At 34.9% G+C, this 18,230-nt stretch overlaps 1 protein-coding gene across 1 annotated transcript in view; it reads left to right on the top strand.

Annotated features, from left to right (window-relative positions):
* Nucleotides 1–18,230, top strand: part of ABI3BP (ABI family member 3 binding protein) — a 167,139-nt gene that overhangs the window by 85,349 nt on the left and 63,560 nt on the right. Inside the window, 11 exon segments of the mRNA XM_074860753.1 lie at nucleotides 992–1,066; nucleotides 2,136–2,210; nucleotides 4,129–4,203; nucleotides 4,742–4,816; nucleotides 6,085–6,150; nucleotides 7,388–7,468; nucleotides 12,353–12,421; nucleotides 15,109–15,156; nucleotides 15,642–15,716; nucleotides 17,304–17,351; nucleotides 17,833–17,907. Coding sequence (XP_074716854.1) covers nucleotides 992–1,066; nucleotides 2,136–2,210; nucleotides 4,129–4,203; nucleotides 4,742–4,816; nucleotides 6,085–6,150; nucleotides 7,388–7,468; nucleotides 12,353–12,421; nucleotides 15,109–15,156; nucleotides 15,642–15,716; nucleotides 17,304–17,351; nucleotides 17,833–17,907 — 762 coding nt within the window.

Genomic DNA, 18,230 nt, shown 5'->3' with positions numbered 1-18,230 from the left:
TCAAAACACCAGCAGCCTTTGGTGCCTGGCCGTGCTGCCAAGCTAATTTGGTAACGACATTTCTTGCAGATCTGGTAACGATGCAAGATGGGAAATGTCCCAGGAGTTATTGTTGTGCATTTAGCCGGACTGTTATTTCTCTTGGGCCTATGTTGGGGTGAAGCATAAGTGCAGAGATGAAACGGCCATACGTGAAAAGCCGTATTGACTTAAGGCACTGGATATGGCACTTGGTGGCAACGGTTGGAGATGCTCATAGAGATAGCTTCTCTCACACTGGCAGGTGTACAAGACCAGTTCTGTGACCTGGCGGTATGTTTTGGCCTGTGAGGCAACAAAGCAGTACCTGTGCAGGCTGGTAAGCCTACAGACCTGCAGGCGAGTGTGAGTTAAAAGTGTATGGAACCATATTAACGTATCCTTCCCATTGAGATGCAGTTGGTTCCCAGATTGCTGGCTGTGTTTCTTGTTATCTCCGTCTAAGTCACGGAAACTGATTCTGAAGTGGTTTTGTGGCACTGGAGTAATCTTGTATTTTTGTCAGCTGAGTGTCATGTACTTCAGGGTGTTTTCCAATGATGCAATTCTTGCCTATATTGATCTTTTCAGGATCCTTCTACCTTCTCTCTTGGAAGAAATTCCTTTCTGTGTATCAGAAATTGTACATATCTCCTCTGTTACCTCTATTTTTAAACAGTGTTTTCAAACTGAGTTGTTGTACGTCACATTTTGTCCTGCAAGGCATACGCAAGTCTGTCTTTGACCTTCACCTCTTTAGTTAATTTTTTGTGTTCTTTTTTCTTATTTTTCTGTCATATTGTCCGATGTCTTTGAATATTTCTTCGTATTTCTTTCAACAAATCCATTCCATGTGCATTTGAGATTTTCTCCTGTCTGAAGTCCCTAGTTCCTTAGTAATGGGTTGAAACCTCTTCAGTCTGTAGGTTTAGATGATGCCAAAAAGAATTTTTTGTTTTGTTTTGTTTTCCAGCTCCACTGGACCCTCATCATATTACTTTCCTGTCCCAAACATCTGCATCTGCAGTAATATCAGAAATAGAGACTGGTAAACTGTGTTTATGATACTTTCATAGCTTAGGATTTGGTTTTGCATCAAGGATGTTACTGTTACAGGCTGTTTGTTCTGATTGCTTGGTGTTATCTGAAACGGAATTTTGTCTGCAGTGTTTGGTAATTAGGCTCTAGCTACATGATGATATCCTATGGCATAGGATCAAATATAGAAACCCACCAGGAATCAATATTGTTTTGGGTGGTTTTAATCTGTCAGATATAAGGACCACAACTAGATGGAGTCATTATTAGTTATGAAGATATATTCTTGATTGGGACATTTTACCCTGGGCAATTTTTTGTTAGTCATACCACACACAGTTTTTTTCAGTTTTCTCCATTACTAAGCATTTTTTTCAAGTTATGTTATGTTACGTTGGAACATTTCTTACTGGTGTCATAGCTATACAAGATTACATTTGTATTCATAGCAAAGGTATGAATGTGTGAGAGATGAGAAGAAAAATTACCCTAAACCCGACAGTCAATATTTGAACAGTATTGTTTTGAATTTTCTGCCTCACCTTCTGGCTTTTCAGTATGTCAAAAAAGTTGTGTTAATTTATGTTATGTCAATTATATAAAGTATCACAATTTAAATGACAAATTACATGATGTGGACAATATTAAAACCAATAACGCAAAGTACTGGCATCTGTTAAACTGAAACAAGCAAAGTGTTGGCAGTAGAAATACCCGGTTGTAGAAATCCATATTAGCATATAAGTATGTGGGTCTCTTTCTACAGATGCAGATGAAATCAAAAGCACAGGTTTTTTGATGTTACATGTGCACAGATCAATTGACTCCTGTTGATAAGTCTGCTTTTTGAGGCCTGCAGTTTCTGTCAAGGTGTGTCGTTAGGCACATGTGACTTTTTCAAAGCTTTGAGGTTTTGGTCATTTCAAGCTGGAAACCTTGTAAAACTGTATTGTAGTGGTGTTGGCATCTTGCAAAGCATTGTAAAGCAATCTTACTTTTTCAGATTTCCCCCTCACCCCCCTCCCTCTTTCTGCACCAATATGAATCTCTCTCTCAGGGTTATTTACATTTTTCTGCAGTTACAAGTTCAGCTGACCTGGAAAAATCCATGCCTCCACTTTCCAGGACACCTCATGTGCTAACAACAACTATGGGTAATAGTAATGCATAAGCTTTTCAGTTAAACCACTTTTGGTGTTTTGATAGCAATTTTGGAAATCCTATTCAGCCCAGATATTTTGGTATCTGCCATACTTGTCTTCCATTTGAGTCACGATCATCAGTGTAGACAAAGTACCCTTTTTCACATGAGCCAAGACAGCTTGTGCTTGCTGCTGCAAAACTTACCTGATAGTGTTTCTGATCTTACATTTGTCTCTCAAAAAGCTACTAGGGCTATTTTGAGATATACTTAAATGAAATAAGCTTGGTTTAATAATAATAATAATAATAACAATGATAATGCCTAAAGCTTAATAAGAATCTTAAAATTACTTGGTTTTTTTCTTTCAATCTTGTTATACTCTCAGAGAGATCGATACACACATTTATATACTCTATATTGTTTATGCCATCATAGTAAGCGTCATTCTTACTATTTCTTACTGTTCAGTGATTTTTTTAAACTTTATTTTATCCTTGTTTTAGATGTGTGTATATGTACACAGATTATATGACATAAAAATTCACTAACAAAATCTTGACAGAAAACAAAACACTGAAGAGAATTAAGATAGTCTTTTACAGAAATATATTTGCAGTGTTTTTAGTTTTGTAGATTATATTTTTTCAGCCTTTTTTGGAATGCTTTATGCTTATAACCATGGTGTTAGAAGTTCTTTTATCTTTATATTTTCCGGATTGCTTTAAAGTACATGGACCATGCTATCTAAAGTAATGGTAGGTTAGATTGTCTGACACTTTAGTTTCAGTTGTCATTTAACCACTAGCTTCAGCTCCACTCTAAACCAGCACTGCTCTATTGTCAAGGTAAGGCATGCTTATTGTGGGTGGACCTCTGCATTGCAGATTAGGTATGTTATAACCTGTAACGGTTTTTGTTTGTTCTTATAAAACAAAAAAGCTCTGTGTAGAATTGATAATCATAGATACTGTGACCTGGTTTTTTAATAGCTTTCAGTGGTATTCAGCCTGTTCTTTCAAGCCCTGTGACACCTAGTAAACCTGAAACAGCAGATGCTGGACCAGGTACAACAATGTCTACCTAGTTCTTAATTCAGTAGCTCAAACCATGCTTTAAAACTCACTGAAATGAGTACACCGGTAATCTTCACTTCCAGTGCATGTTTGGATTAGACCCTAACAGCTCAAATTTGAATTTAAATTTCTGTTAATCGTTGAAATTGGTGCTTTCTCACACTTAAAATGCATATGGCAGCTCATAGTCACATGATTCTCCTTCAGTATTTTGAAAAATATGCCACATAGATAATTGAGAAAACAGTATTTATTGTCCAGTAGTGCTGATGGAAATACTGTGGTGCAGCCATAGGCTGCATTCTACTGCTGTAGCCTTTTCAAAAATACTAAGGAGAGTGTATCCTTAATAGCACGAAATTGGGTAACAGTCACAGAACTCAATGCTTTTGGACAGAAGCCATAATTGGATCAGTTGTCAGCTTTCTACTCAAGATTTTGTACGGTTTTAATGTCTGATTGTTCAACATGTCTTGTTCATTAAATTCATGCATTTTACACCACACCATCTTCCTTAAGTAATGGACCAAAACTCAAAATGTTCAAAAGTTCAACTTAAAATCTTCTTTGGAAGTGCTTGAGATTCAGACCAGTTGCAATGAAGGCGGGAGTAAATGAACATCCAGAATTTCTACACATCACAAATGTGATGCTTTATAGTCACTGAAACTCTGTGCAGTTCAAAAGTCTCAATTTCTCTCTTAATGCATACCATACATACACATACTATAAGTGTCTTATCATTAGTGAAATATGTGTTGTTCTTGTAAAAACAAATTTGGTTTTGCTGATGAAGGAAGAGTTTCTTCCATTAGCTCTTTGCTGTCTTATGACTGTCACCATTTCTTCCAACAGCAACAGGTGAATCCATTCTGGAATCTTTCACACCTAAAACTTCGCATCCTTTTCATTGGTCAAGGGTAACATTAGGTAAAGTTGTTGTTTTCACCCAGTGAAAAACTGTTTGTGTTGAGCACTTCATCCCATATGAATGCATTTCTTCCAGCATATCATGTCACATGCATAATCATTATTCTTTTTCCTGGTTATAGATTCTTGTTCTTCCATTGTCATTAGGCTGATTCTTCTTGCTATATCTCTATATGAGAATGTAGTTCAGAATGGTTTTACTGTCCTCAGAGAAGTAAAACTTGACACTTGCATGAAAAACTCCATCATCCTTTTATTAGAGTCTTCTGTCTATCTCACTCTCATGCATACGCATGTCTGATATGTAGAGCTTTCATAGTGAAAATTTTAATTGTTCTGGAGACAGAGAATCTATTTCTGATCAAGGCACAGCATTTCAATATCATCTCCATTCCACACTTTAAACTGATTTCATCAGATGGCTTTTGCATTCCATACTAAGTTGTCTTTTCTTCAATATGAATTTGTGGCATGTGCTGTTTGTTGTGGGAAACCCTTGTTAAAAAATTTTAATTGCAAACTGAGCTCTTTCTTTCAGCTCCAAAAGAAATACCACTTATTCCTTCTAAACCGAAACCATCTGCTACCCCAGAAGTACAGCATGTGAAACCTGGTAATTGTGCACACCATTTTTATAAGTTGGTATGCAGAGACATATGTTTACTAAAAATATCTAAGCAAAACTTCCTAAAAAGGACAAGAGCTATGCAATACATGAGCATCTTGACTAATTCATCATTCTAAACTTGGTCATTTGATGTTGACTAACAAAAGGAATGACAGTTAGGCTCATCAATTTTACACATTTGGGTCCAGCGATAAAAATACAAACAAGTTCTCTAGTTTTGTAACCTTTTTAAAGGATTGGAAGGGAAAAAACTTCTGGGTGGCACAGGGATTTTCTATATCACTTGTGTAAACAATATATATAATTATTATTTCTACAATTTATTTTGCCAGTCCCCATGTCCCACTTTCATACTATGGCAAAGATGTCATCTTTGCTGTTCACAATAGTTTGTTGATTGAAAATAAAGTACTACTCTTGTGATCAGTAAGTCCTCCTGCAGGGAACTCAATGGAAAGGGTTGCAATTTTAGTGGAAATAGGAGAGCTTTCTCAAAGTAGAAAGGGAAACTTTCATATACACATGAGATTCATTCTTTAACCATGGGAACATTATCATCATGTCGTGCCTTTTTTCTTTTTCTGCATTTTGATGAAAAAATAGATTTCTGTACTCATTTTCTTTTGATTTGAGATTAAAGGAGATGAATTTGGATCCTTTAGTGATTCAGATACTGGTTGAATAAATATTATGGTGTGCCTTACTAGAGTCCTAAAATGTTTCTGTTTTCATATCTTATAAAACAGACAGGTGAATAAAATGCAAGAGTTGCCCTTGATGTCTTATACATGTCTTGCAATCAGCTGCAGGCTCTGATTTAAGATTTTCGACAAGATTTTGGCATTTAGAAGTTTCCTCTTTGGTATAGATTCTCTGGTATTTGTTATGGACTGCAGTCTTTTCTTCAGTCAAAGACCTCATCTGTCTTTCTCACTATTCTCCCATAACATAAAAGAAATGTAGTTGTTGATTGTATCAAACAATGGATTAAAAATGTCCTGAGAACATATGGGGAAGGAGCCTTAGAAGCAGACTCTCAGACCTAGCCACAAGCATACAGTGTATTTTCATAGGAAGCAAAACTAAAAGGAGTGTAGGGTGTTATGCGTAAGAGTAGGACTTAGTTGCATGCTTATCTAGTCTATTTTAAAACAAACCAACCTACCTCCCAAACTATGGAATGATAACGCTTTTGGCTTACTGTGGATACATCTACTGATCTGTTCAATTACATTTCAGTTTTTCTTTTCTAGCCCCTAAACCACCACTTTTGAAGCCTAAAACTTCTCAGACTGTTGAACAACCAAAAGCAACACTAGGTAATACACGTTTCTGTAGTTGTTGGTCACTCTTCTTTGCAGTCCAAGCCACAATTTGTATTCTGTTACTTCATCTCATAACTTTTACTATATTTAATCCATTTCTCTGAGAGAGGAAAATAGTTAGGAAATAAGTATTCAGAAATACATTTTTCTAAACTTGGGAGAAAAAGAAACGACCTTTTTTTCATACATTTTACTAGTTCTATAATACAGTAAAATTTTGGGGATCAGAATTGTCTTCCATTTTCTTGGGAGTTTTTCTACACCAACACACTTTACCTTCAGAAAATCATTAGAAACCCATTGGAAATAGTATTGAAAGGCCAAGTGCAAGGTTAGTATTGTGGACATTAATCCTAGAACTCTCAGTGAAGGATTCCTGTAGCACTAGGTGGATGTGTTAATTCTACTGTTCTTTTATGAATCCTTCTGAATGTCATTTTGACTTGAAAAACACTTCTCAGTCACTTCATATGTCTTATTCTACTCTGTTATTTCTATAAATGCCATATGCTTTTCCACTCTTGCTATAAAACCTTCTCTTGGAAAGCAGTCTCATAGCACTGCTTTATAAAAATGAACAAAATTACTGACTATACTACCTGAAGCTTACCTTAAGCTTTATCTGATCTCAGATTAACCATCATATTTAGCTAATTACAGTTTCAGCCCATGTGTGTTCAGGGGAAAAACTGTTTCTAGGACTGATTGCTCTTAATTTTTACCATTTAGATGACAGTACTTCCATTTTATTAACAGAATTTTGCTACAGTTAAGAAGCAATTCCCTTTTTTATTACTGATTCTGTATTTTTCCAGCTCCCTATCAGTAATTTATTTACAGTGTTGAAAATTGAGGACATTTTTGCATATTTTGTCCACATGTCTTTTGATGGCTTAAAATTGACCTGGAGTTCAAAAGGATAAACAGCATTATTATTTTACCTCTTAAGTATCTTCAAAAATGAATTTGATAATTTAATGAGAGGAACATTTTGATGTGATTGTAAACTACAATTACATACTCTAAATTTACTTACTGATTATTATAGTGAAGAACAAGCTGGGGTAGTGAGGTCTTAAGAAGATTTTTGAGAAGCCTTCTTAGCAAATCTGATTTCACCATTTGCTTTTGTCCCCAGTAGCCATTCATTGCTTCATTTCAGGCTTGAAAAATGTGATTTTTATGTGATACAGTGGAAAGATAATCTTATAATCCAGTATATTTCTTTCAGCTCCTAAAGAAGCAAAACTCACACCTTCTGCATCTAAACCCAGACCATCTACCAGACCCAAAAAGCCACGAACTAAACCTGGTAACTAACTTCCATAGCAAACATTTGTTATAATGTCTCACTTAAGTAGTATACTTCAGTTTAAATTTATTCTGTGTGAAGCTCAGCACTTAATCATCAGAAAGATGGGCACTGAGGGGAGCTGTACTCTTTGAGGGATATTATTTTTGTACTGAACCAAAAAACTTTGAAGCAAGGCAAGAAAACTTTTAACTTTTACATCCCAAATCACCAAGTTGCATGGCCTGTCCTTGAAACAAATTGTCTTCCTGCTTTTCATTTCAAAATAACAAGTTTTCCAACTTAGTTCTGCATAGGGTCTAGAAAATGCAAATTCTCCTGTTTTGCTGATGGTTACAGCACCTTACCTAGAACCATAGGATTTCTACTGATTCAGTGATCCTTAGTGCATATGTAGACTTACCTGAAAGTGTGGAAATAAGAGTGAAATTCTGCTCTGGAATTTAGTAAAGACATATTTTATGATGACAAATGAAATTGCACCTTCACACCGGGGTTGAATTTGGTCTATGATGTATGTCAGAGGATAAAAGGCACCTGGTATTTTCTGGAGCTGAAGAATAAGTGAATACAGTTACAAAAATATTACCAGTGTTCCATGGTTTATAATGAACTTAGAAAGCTTAAAATTGCATAATTGTATATTGTAAGAATATATTAATTAATTCTGGAAGAGATCAGGCAATATTATTAAATTCTTTCCAGATTCTCTGTGAATTATTCTTTTGCTTATAAAAAGAATTACTCTCTTCAGACCAAGTAATTCCTTGTGAAGCTTGTTAACTAAACGGTATTTATGACTTGGAACTGTCTCAAAATAGTGTGTGAAATTAGTTTTTCATGGTGATTACAGCTCCTACAACATTTTTTGTGTAGGAAATCCAGTGTTGTATTACTAGAATAATTACATTTGTCTTTGCTGTAGATGTCTATATCTGAATATAGATCTGAATCCTGCATGGTTTTTTGAAATGACAGAGGAAAAAGACCAACTCATTTGGAAACTGTTACATAAAATTGTTTTACACCCTTGGACTGCCAAGATCCACACTGTATATTGATGTTTCCACAATAAATGGCTATAGAACAAGTTTCTATATAACTACAAAGAAGGTGACATGATTCTGTATTTGTACGTGTGCCTCTTGTTTGTTCTCTTCCTGTTAGCGGTTTCACTGATCAATCAGATGGAATACTATGAAACACTTTTTAATCATAATTAAGTTTGTAATGGTCTTCCTGTGAGTAGGTATTTGTGAATTTGGCATTTGTTCTGAGGGGACAAATTATTATATTCTTGTTTAGAAATTATTATTATTTGAGGCATAAAATATTCAGTGCATGGGGATAACCTGGTTTTGGGGGAGGTGGCAAAAGGATCAAAGAGCAGGATCTCCTCTGTATTCTAGCTTAAATTAAAAACTTGAGTCATGACACTGGTTGTCACCTTTCCTTAACAGTGGATCAAAATAATGAAAAATATGTGCCAAATTCACACCTGATCACTGACTTACTAATGACCTGCCTTGGGTCAAACAGAATTCCTGAAAGTTAATTTTGGCTCTCATTCTTAATAAGACTTTTGTACTGTTTCTGGTAAAGTATTTGTCTTTTTGCAGTGGAGTAAAAAAAACATTTAAAAAAAACCAACATAGAAACAATTCTCAGTTTTTCCAACAAACCAACTGTACATTCTAGTGAAAGTTTGCAGCTTTGTTTTTCTTGGTATTTCAGTAATTAAATCTGTTGCTTGCATGAAAAAATAGTTCTTGTTGCCAGTGTGGTCATGCCCAACCATTGTGCTCGCTTGTGTTATTGTTAGTATCAATCTCTCTATCTAAACATTTCTCCAAGTTCTCCATTTTTCAGGAAAGGAAATTATAATGTATTTTCTACCATGCTTCCAACTGCACTGCAACATTTTCTTTCCAGAAAAGTGCAAGAACAGCTCTTTATAATGAACCCCTGTTAAGTCCCTGTAGATGCATTATAAATTTGCGCTCCCTTGTGCCTCTAGTACAAGATGCTAGTTCTTCATGTGTGTCCATGCATTTCTACTCATGTGATATGAAAATTTTGCAACAGAACTGCAGAACTATTTTAACAACAAATAAGCAGAACTTCTCTGTTGTAGAGGAGGATCTCAGTTGCCTACTATTTATAAATTTCCATAGTCTTAATACAGCACTGAAGTTAAGATAGAGTAATATTAGATAGAAAGGTGCATACATGTAGTTGTTCCTTTTACAGTCTTCTCTTCCTTACCCAGGACTATGAGGGTCCTGGAAGGGCTTCCAAACTTGCATCTTCTGAAGTGTAGTCATAGCAGAGAACCATGCCTTCTCAGCCTATGAAAATTCTGCTTGATAACTTGGTGCATGTCTTTCTTACTATTTTCTATCCTTCAAAGTCTCAGGTTACCTGGCTGCTCAGTGCTTATAACCCAATAATCTGATAAACTCTTCAATAATATCAAGAGTAACTTTTATGTCAAAGTTCTCTTATATTGTCTGGGAGTTTTATTTAGATGCTCTGCTTTCAGAAATGAAAGGCATTTTATTTCCTCCCAATCTTATTCTCCTCTCATCATCACTCTGAGAAATCCATTTTCCAGCTCAAGCTTTTCTATTTATCTAGAAAAGTCTACATGAAATGTGAGTTATGTATCTATTAATGAACTTTTTTTTAATGGGCTGAGAAGAAATCATTACCAGAGACTTTTGGAATCTCTTTAGGATTGGGAGGAGGATGGCATTGTTGAATTTCATGTTTTAAAAAACAAAGAAATTAAAAAGTTTAAACAGATCTGCGTGATTTAAGATTCACCAGGAAAACACGGTGCAATGAATATATGGCCCTAGGTTAGTTCTGGAAGAATGTGCAAAGTACCTAACTTGTAGGTTAGTATGCTTCTTACTAGATTTCTTTGCTTCGATGTAAAACAAAGTGTAGTGCTGAGATGTGGATATGTTATGCAGTACTCAGTGCTGCAAGGTGTAGAAAAGTAGTCTCCAGTTGTTAAATAGGTAAGAATTCCCTGCTGATCTTTGTCATGACAGAGCAGTACTTCCACTTGTGACAATTCAGAGAAGAAATTGGTAAAGAACAAAGAGATCCTACTAGTGAATGATTTTTCCATAGTTGCTTCTGTATATTCTCATTCTTCACCTTTTGACCCCAACTAGTACCAGAGCCCTGCGGTTGGGAGCAAAAACTGTGATTGCACTGGCTGGGTTGGATTTTTTTTTTTTCTTCCACTTCATGCATTATCATTTTCAATGACATGTCTTTAAAGGGGATTGTCCTGAGGAGAGATTTACCTACCTAGTGAACGTTAGTTTAGAGAACCAATTCCCAGAGAACATAGGGAAACTTCATAACTGCTCTCTGTCAGAATTTTCTTTCAACTTTTCAGTTCCCAGTAGAGCTTTTTCTTCCAAAACTAAAGTCTTTTTGCATCCAGAATAGCCTGTGACAATGCTGGGCAATTGCTGTGTCCTTTCACAGTATCACAGAGTGGTTGAGGTTGGAGGGGACCTCTGGAGTTCATCTGGTCCAACACCCTGCTCAAGCAGGGCTAGCTAGAGCAGGTTGCCCAGGACTCTGTCCAGACAGTTTTTTTTTAATATCTCCAGGAATTGAGACTCCACAAATTCTCTGGGCAACCAGTTTACTTAACTGCCCAAATTATTTGTCCGGAAGACATTTTGGAGTATTTTGCTTTCTTAGACTACTTGCAGTAATATCAAATACATCAATCATTAACTATAAAAAATGCCAGTAAATAAATGAGGCAAGATTTAAAATTCTGAATGAAATATGTCAGTTCCTTTATTCAGGCTGAATAAATTAATAAAGTAATAAAATAAATTTATATATAAACTGACAGAGTTTTGGAAGTTTTATGTCTCAGATTTTATTGTATTTAAAAGTTTTAAGGTAATTTCCTCAAAATTAGTGTAACTGTGATTCTTAAAATGTTTGTGAACTTTGACATGACAGTTTGTCAGTAAGTCTGAAAATAAAGTTTGAGACACATTGTACAATATTCATCAATCATTTTTTCTTTCCTAATGAAAATCTGTATCATGATAAAAGGCGAGCAAGCACGAGGAGGTATAGGTAATATAAAATAGGCTGAGAAGAGTCAAAGCAAAGTAAACATGTAAGGTTTGAAGATTTGGATAAGCACATTGGTTATTTAATGATTTTAGATGTATTTAGGAATGAAAATGGACTCCAATTTGTAAAGTCGTGCTAATATTAAACAGTAGTACCAACTCTGTCTTCAAAGTTCTTTATATTTTTCAGACTCTTTGGAGGTTCTTTCCTTTCAAACCTAATTAATTACTCTGGATAGAGGTGGGAAGGTTTTTAACTTGATTATCTACTGTGCTGTAGACCCACTGGGGTCTTCAGCCTTATTTTCTGTGACTTTGCAGTTATTTACACCTGAAATCTTTCACATCTAACCTTTGCATCACTGTGGAAGAAACTTGGGAAAATTAATGGAAAAGTTTACCAAAGAAAAAGGATTTCCCTGGAACTGTTTCTTTTCAGTGGTCTACAGCCATAAAGAGAAAGGAAAAAAAAAAAAAAAAGTCAGAAAAACAGGAAGATGAAGACTCAGAGAGCTCCTCTGCCAGTGGTGTTCCTGTAGCATAAATGCACCTTTTATTTTCAAAAAGCAGCAAAAGACTCAGAGGGTAGTTACTGTTGCTTAAGAACATTCAGTAAATTTATTACTTACTCAGTGTTTCCATTTGAATAGTGGGGAGGAGGTGGATTTTAATTGGGAAGCAAGAGCAGCTAAGCCATAGCAGGAGTTGGAAAATAGATACAGATGCACCTATATTTCTCTCAAGAAAAATCTCTTTATTCCAGCAGCAGCCATTCCAGTGTCAGTCACTCCTAGGAGCCCCTACACATATGAACATCCAAAGACTACAGAGGGTAATGATTATGAGTCATCTTTAGTCATTCTTCTTTTCATTGCTCTGATAATATGTGCAGTTGAAAACACAGTTTCCTGTAGGCTTCTTGCTTATTCATATGTGGTCCAAACCCAACAAATGGAAATAGAGTCTTGATGTTTTATTATTTCTCCATGTTTCTGGAGGTAATGTCTTCTAAAAGACAGGATATCACTTCAAAGGTATCTGATTAGAAGAAGAAAGAATAAGAATTATTATAGTAATAAAGATTTTATGAAATATAGAGATAATATACTTAATCTAAAAATCACATTTAAAACTACAAACTGCTAAAGAATTTCTGCAGAAGGGGGAGTTCTTTGTTGCACATAACCAAGCATTGCTTGACAATTTCTCAAATTTATGGAAAATATTGCATCTTTTCAATTAATCCGTGGAAACTTGTGTTCAATTTAAGAAAAAAAAAAAAAGTCATTCTAGTTTTAGTGAGGAGAAATGTTTACATAAAGTAACACATGATAGTTACATTTTTTGGTATGGGAATAAATATTTAGTGATATGTTTGTTTTTAATGTAGACTAAGAATGAAGGTGTCCTTTGCAGTAAGCCTTGAAATGTTATATCTAATTCAAAGGAAGATTTGAATCACTGTTTGCATTTATTGTGCAGATTGTGTTCTGAGAAGCACTTGCAAGGTATTTTCAGAGGTATAGCTTTGTTCTTTAAAACCTGGATGAAGACAACTACATACATATTTTACTGGACAAGGATGGCTTTAAGTCTGTGCTTAAATGAATTGATTAACCAAAACAAATTCATTGCATTTAATTAGCAACAAATCACTCAGATTCACTGTGTCCAACTGCAATAAGTTATACTTCATAAAGTACGCTTAAAACTCTTCTAATGATCTTGATTTGCCAAGGTGAACATTGGATAACAATGTTTTCTGAACATTGTTTCTTAGCTCTCTTTGGCCTTTGGCTAAGCACTTAGAACCTAATTTTACTGCAGAACATCAAACTCTTTGATTATCCCTTTCTTCAAAGGGTCTGTCTGCTTGTTTTGCTCATATCCAAATATATTTCATGCATTAAATCCATAGCACCATTTTTTTTTTTTCTGTGTTTATTCATTGATATGATCTGAAGGTCTTTTCCTGGACTTCATTTCTTCAACATTGAATGTGAATGTGATTATTCTATGGGACAGCATTTACTTCTAGCTTTAATACTGGTTTTACAAACCAAGTTTTTTCTTGTATCCAAAACCACAGTCCACACATTTGAAGCCCAAAATATCTGCTAAGACCAAAACACCTCAAGCTAAATCTGGTAGGGCACTTCTTTTGAAATTGTGTACTTTGAGGCTTGCTATTCATGTAGAAAGTAAAAAGGTGAAAAGCTTCATCTTTTATTTCCTGGAGGGGAGAGGGAACTTGCTCATTATTCTGGGATAATATTTATACAAAAAAACCCAAATTGCTTCAGAAAACAATTTGCAGACCTAACAATTTCATTTTATTCTGAATATCTGAAGGTTTTTTTATTTTTCGAAGGCAAACTGAAAATAGTAATGACTATTTTATAGAAAAGATTGTGAATTTGAATTCTGAAGGTAATCGATGAGCTTGGATAATGGCAAAGTCATTGCAAACCAGCAATATGTAGTGAGCACATTAGAAAGATTAGTAACTAGTTTAAGTTTTCTGTACAATATCTGGCCATTGTCAACAGAAAGAAGTTAGTGGTGGTTGTTCTGGCATTTTTTTCTCATTTGCAGCAGTATTAATACTAGGCTATATTATACTGTGAATGTTAATAGAAGCGTAAGAAATACTGTAGTATCAAAAACATCAATTGCAAACAAAGTTTAATAGTTTTACTTATTGTAAATCCCATTTTTAAAACAGGTAGATGTATAAGGAGTTTGGGAGATGAGTATAGGTTATAGAAAAGGTTCTATCTTTAGGTGTATATGTTTGTATGTTATATGTTACTTTAGTTGTTACTGCCTTGAGCGGGGAGACTTTATCAATTAATATTATTTTAATTTATTTTCTGTATTGCCAGGAAATTTTAATAGATTTTGACATTTCATAATTTAGGATTGTGATTATTTTTTTCCCTTTTTTTTCCCAGTTTGGCATAGTTTGTGTGGAGGAAAAGGACGTGATGTATTGGTTTTGTGATCCAAATTACAAGAGGATATAAGGACAAAAAACTAAGAGGCTTTATCAAAATAAGTTTTTTCAGATAATTGTATACTTGTACCAATAGAAGCCTTTTAGTCCTCTGCTTAGCTGCTCACCTTAGAGGAAAAATTCAAGTGTGTTGGTGTGGTCGGCATGCCACTTTCAAGTAGTAGCAGACTTCAGTTTGGGGATACCTCACATTTTTGTATATCAAGAATCACTTGCTGTCTCTGAGTTAAGCTATGTGGTCTCTTTTCTTGCTTGTGCTAGGATTTACTGATTTCCATTAACATATTTTTGCTTCTGTTGCCATCAAGTTTGTGCAATTCTATTTTTCTTATTGAACTTGTATTATTAGAAAGTTTAATTGTCCATGGTTTTAAAAAGTAAAAGTTAATTTGAAGACCTGCATTACTGTGGTGTAGCACCTGCATTTATACTTACCAGGGGAGTAATTTTAAGTTTTTTGGAGTTTGTTCCATACTTACCTTGTCACACTGTTTCTGTTGCAGTCTTGGAACCTATTACACGTAGAATTGAACCACCAAGGTCAACGATAGGTAATGATATTTCCTTGGCAAGCTGTCGTGTTTGCTTTTTTCATCACAGAAAGCATCGCTGAAGTTAATCACCTTATGCCTTAGGACTGTTTCGTTAAACTTAATTTTTCTTCTAGGTAATTCTCTTGCTTGGCATTCATGACAGTTGGACGTATTGCTCTCGTCACAGTTGGAATGTCTCCTTTTTTTAAGAAAACGATGCTGGCAGCTCTGAATCACACTTCTCATAATTATGCTTGTCTGTGCTTGTCCCAGCTTTTTATTTAAAAAAATAAAACCAGAGCTTCAAAAATGACTAAAATTCCATTCTCTTAGAGTGTTGTAAACACATGGAGAGTATTACCTGAGTTTCTTTCCTACTTCCTATAAAGATACTTTTTTTTCTCTATTGCAGGTGTGAGGTTTCTTTTTGTGTGTTCAACTTGATATCAGATACTAATTGCTGTGCAATTTAACCAACTTACTACCCACGTTTTCTCTTCCAGCTCCAAAGGAGACTCGACGTATTCCTTCTAAACCTAAAACTTCACCCAAACCTCATATCCCACAAGCCAAAGATGGTAAACTGCTTTGTGTGATTATTTCTAATACAGTTTATATTGGATTGAAATGTATTTCTGAGCAGCTGTTTAGTTATCTGAGCCAGTTAAAACATAATGGGGTTCTGCTCTGTTGTTTGTTCAATGATTTATTTGCAGTTTTCAGGAGTAGTAGCATTCACTAAGTATTTTTCATCGTGCAAAAGAATAAATCTCTGCTTCTTCATGGCAGCAGGATGAGAATATTGTTGTTAAACTCAGATTACAGTGGTAACTAAAGGAAATACCTAGTGATTAAAGTATGTATTATGACTACTTATATGGTGCAATACTTTCCCACAGTGCTTTGCATTGTTAGAATAAATACGTTTCCCCTTTAAGTCACAATTACTTATTTTCATGATGTTATTGTTTTATGCGTTAACAAGTAAATTACCCAGTGCATAGTTACTGTTTGTTTACAAATATTTATTAGCATTAATGATCATTTGTGCAATATTCCAGAATACTGGATTTTTATACTATGTCATTAAACGTGAGTGCAGTTGAATTCCATGGTAGGCAGAGAAAAAATTACTCTTTGTCCTCTGCTATGCAGTTGGTAATATCAACAGAAAATTACAAGGGTTTCAACTATAAACATATGTTATCTTTTGGTAAATGTGAAAAACTCCATGATAATCACTTTACTGAAGATCTTTAAATTGTAGACATGGAGCAATATTTTTGAAATCTGGTGTTAGGTATTATTTTCTCATGTAGAAAACAGCCAAAATCCTTGTTGTCTCACAATTTTTTAACCATGTCAGCTGATTGTAAAACATTGTTTCCAAACTACAACTTAAAATGCAACTTCTCATAAACTGAGCTTTTATCTCTGTGGTCATTTTTTATTATTATGGTAGTCTGGTCTCAGAAAATGTCTTTGGCACACAAGTGTCACAGGTTTGTACTGTTCTGTGTTTAAAAAAAGAATCTATAATATACAGATCTTTTTTAACAGCATCATCCACTTATCTTGTGATTTTCTCAAAAGTTCCAAAGAATTTTTTTTTATGGTCACCCATAGAGAAGGATTGACACAGAGAGGGATACCATTTCTATTGTGCCTCTGTTTCTAATGTGCGACATGCAAGAAAATAGCATCAATTTCACATCCTTATGCCCCTTAAATACCCAGTTTTATTTTAGAACCATACCAATTTAGAGCTGAAGTATGTGATCGTGCAGTGCAATACACCGTAATGCTCTTTAATAATATAGCATCCAGAAAACAAGCAGGTGGTCTCTGATTCCAATTGTATATATAAACTGCATTTAAAATATGCCACAAAGGGAAGAGATCTGTGTCCCTAAAAAACCATTTTCTGTATAAGGAAGTGATACATATTTGGATATCTCCTTGAGGCCCATAGGAGAACTAAACTCACATTATGTTTCAGCATACACTGCTTTCTCAGAGACTTAATTCAACATAACAATTTTTATATGAGGCAGTATACATAGTATATAATTCAAAATGCAGTTACTAGACAAGTCATACTAATTGTAAGTGGAATTATTCTCTTCAATTTTCATAATAGCTTTTATGTTTTGTTTCTGATACAGTCCTGGAGTCTATAACACATAGTACTGATTAACTAAAACCAACAATAGGTAACAGTTTTACCTACAGGGACCATCACATTTTGCTTTTTTCTCAGTATACACCCAGTGTCACAAGTACATCTTCATTGTACTCCACTGCCATAAATTTTTACTATTAAATTCAGTCCTTCTGTAAGCTTTTTTTGTGATTTTACACTAACAATTCATAATTATCGTGTTTGGTTTTTCTCACACAAATGTATTCAGTAAAGTGGATGGAAGCACCACAATCCCCCTTTGACTACATGTCTCTATACTCAGTTTCTGTCATGTGCTGCTTCATCTTTTATACAAGTCCATCCCTACTGGCATTGTTTCATGTTATCCTGTTACAGAGGTTCTCCATCAGCATTGTTTCTTTGTGAACCAGACATTTGTGTTTCCAGAGGGTCCCAGAAGCATGTGTTCTTTTTTAATATTATGTTTTCTGTCAGTCTCAGTTCTTGAAAGATTTTAATAGTTGCTTTTTTTTTTTTTTTTTTCATTTCAGTTCCAAAAGAAACACCACATGTTCCCTCCAAACCTAGAGCATCACCAAGCTCAGAGGTGCCACAAACCAAACCTGGTAAGTACGTTGTTTATTTATCTTATCATACTGATATATGTGTCTTATGAATTCTACTGTGATCAGTAGTGCTTCAGATTTATATGTACCCCTTGGGCATATATGTTGGAGCCTTCCTTGAGGAATAAAATCTAGTATTACATGTAATGACATGTGGAATTCATAAGCAGCCTGGTGAGTTTAAAGTCTTCAGTTCTTTTTTACGTTTTAAGTAACTGCAACAGTAGGCATTTCTGTGCAGTTGTCAGTGAAAATAGGTCTTTTCTGTGTGAATTTGCTTGGGTTTTGGGAAAGTGAACATGAAAAGGAGGGGTGTGATTGCA

The sequence above is a fragment of the Strix uralensis genome, chromosome 2, assembly GCF_047716275.1.
Source record: "Strix uralensis isolate ZFMK-TIS-50842 chromosome 2, bStrUra1, whole genome shotgun sequence".
In the NCBI taxonomy this organism is placed as follows: Eukaryota; Metazoa; Chordata; class Aves; order Strigiformes; family Strigidae; genus Strix; species Strix uralensis.
This window is presented reverse-complemented; position numbering and strand designations above follow the sequence as displayed.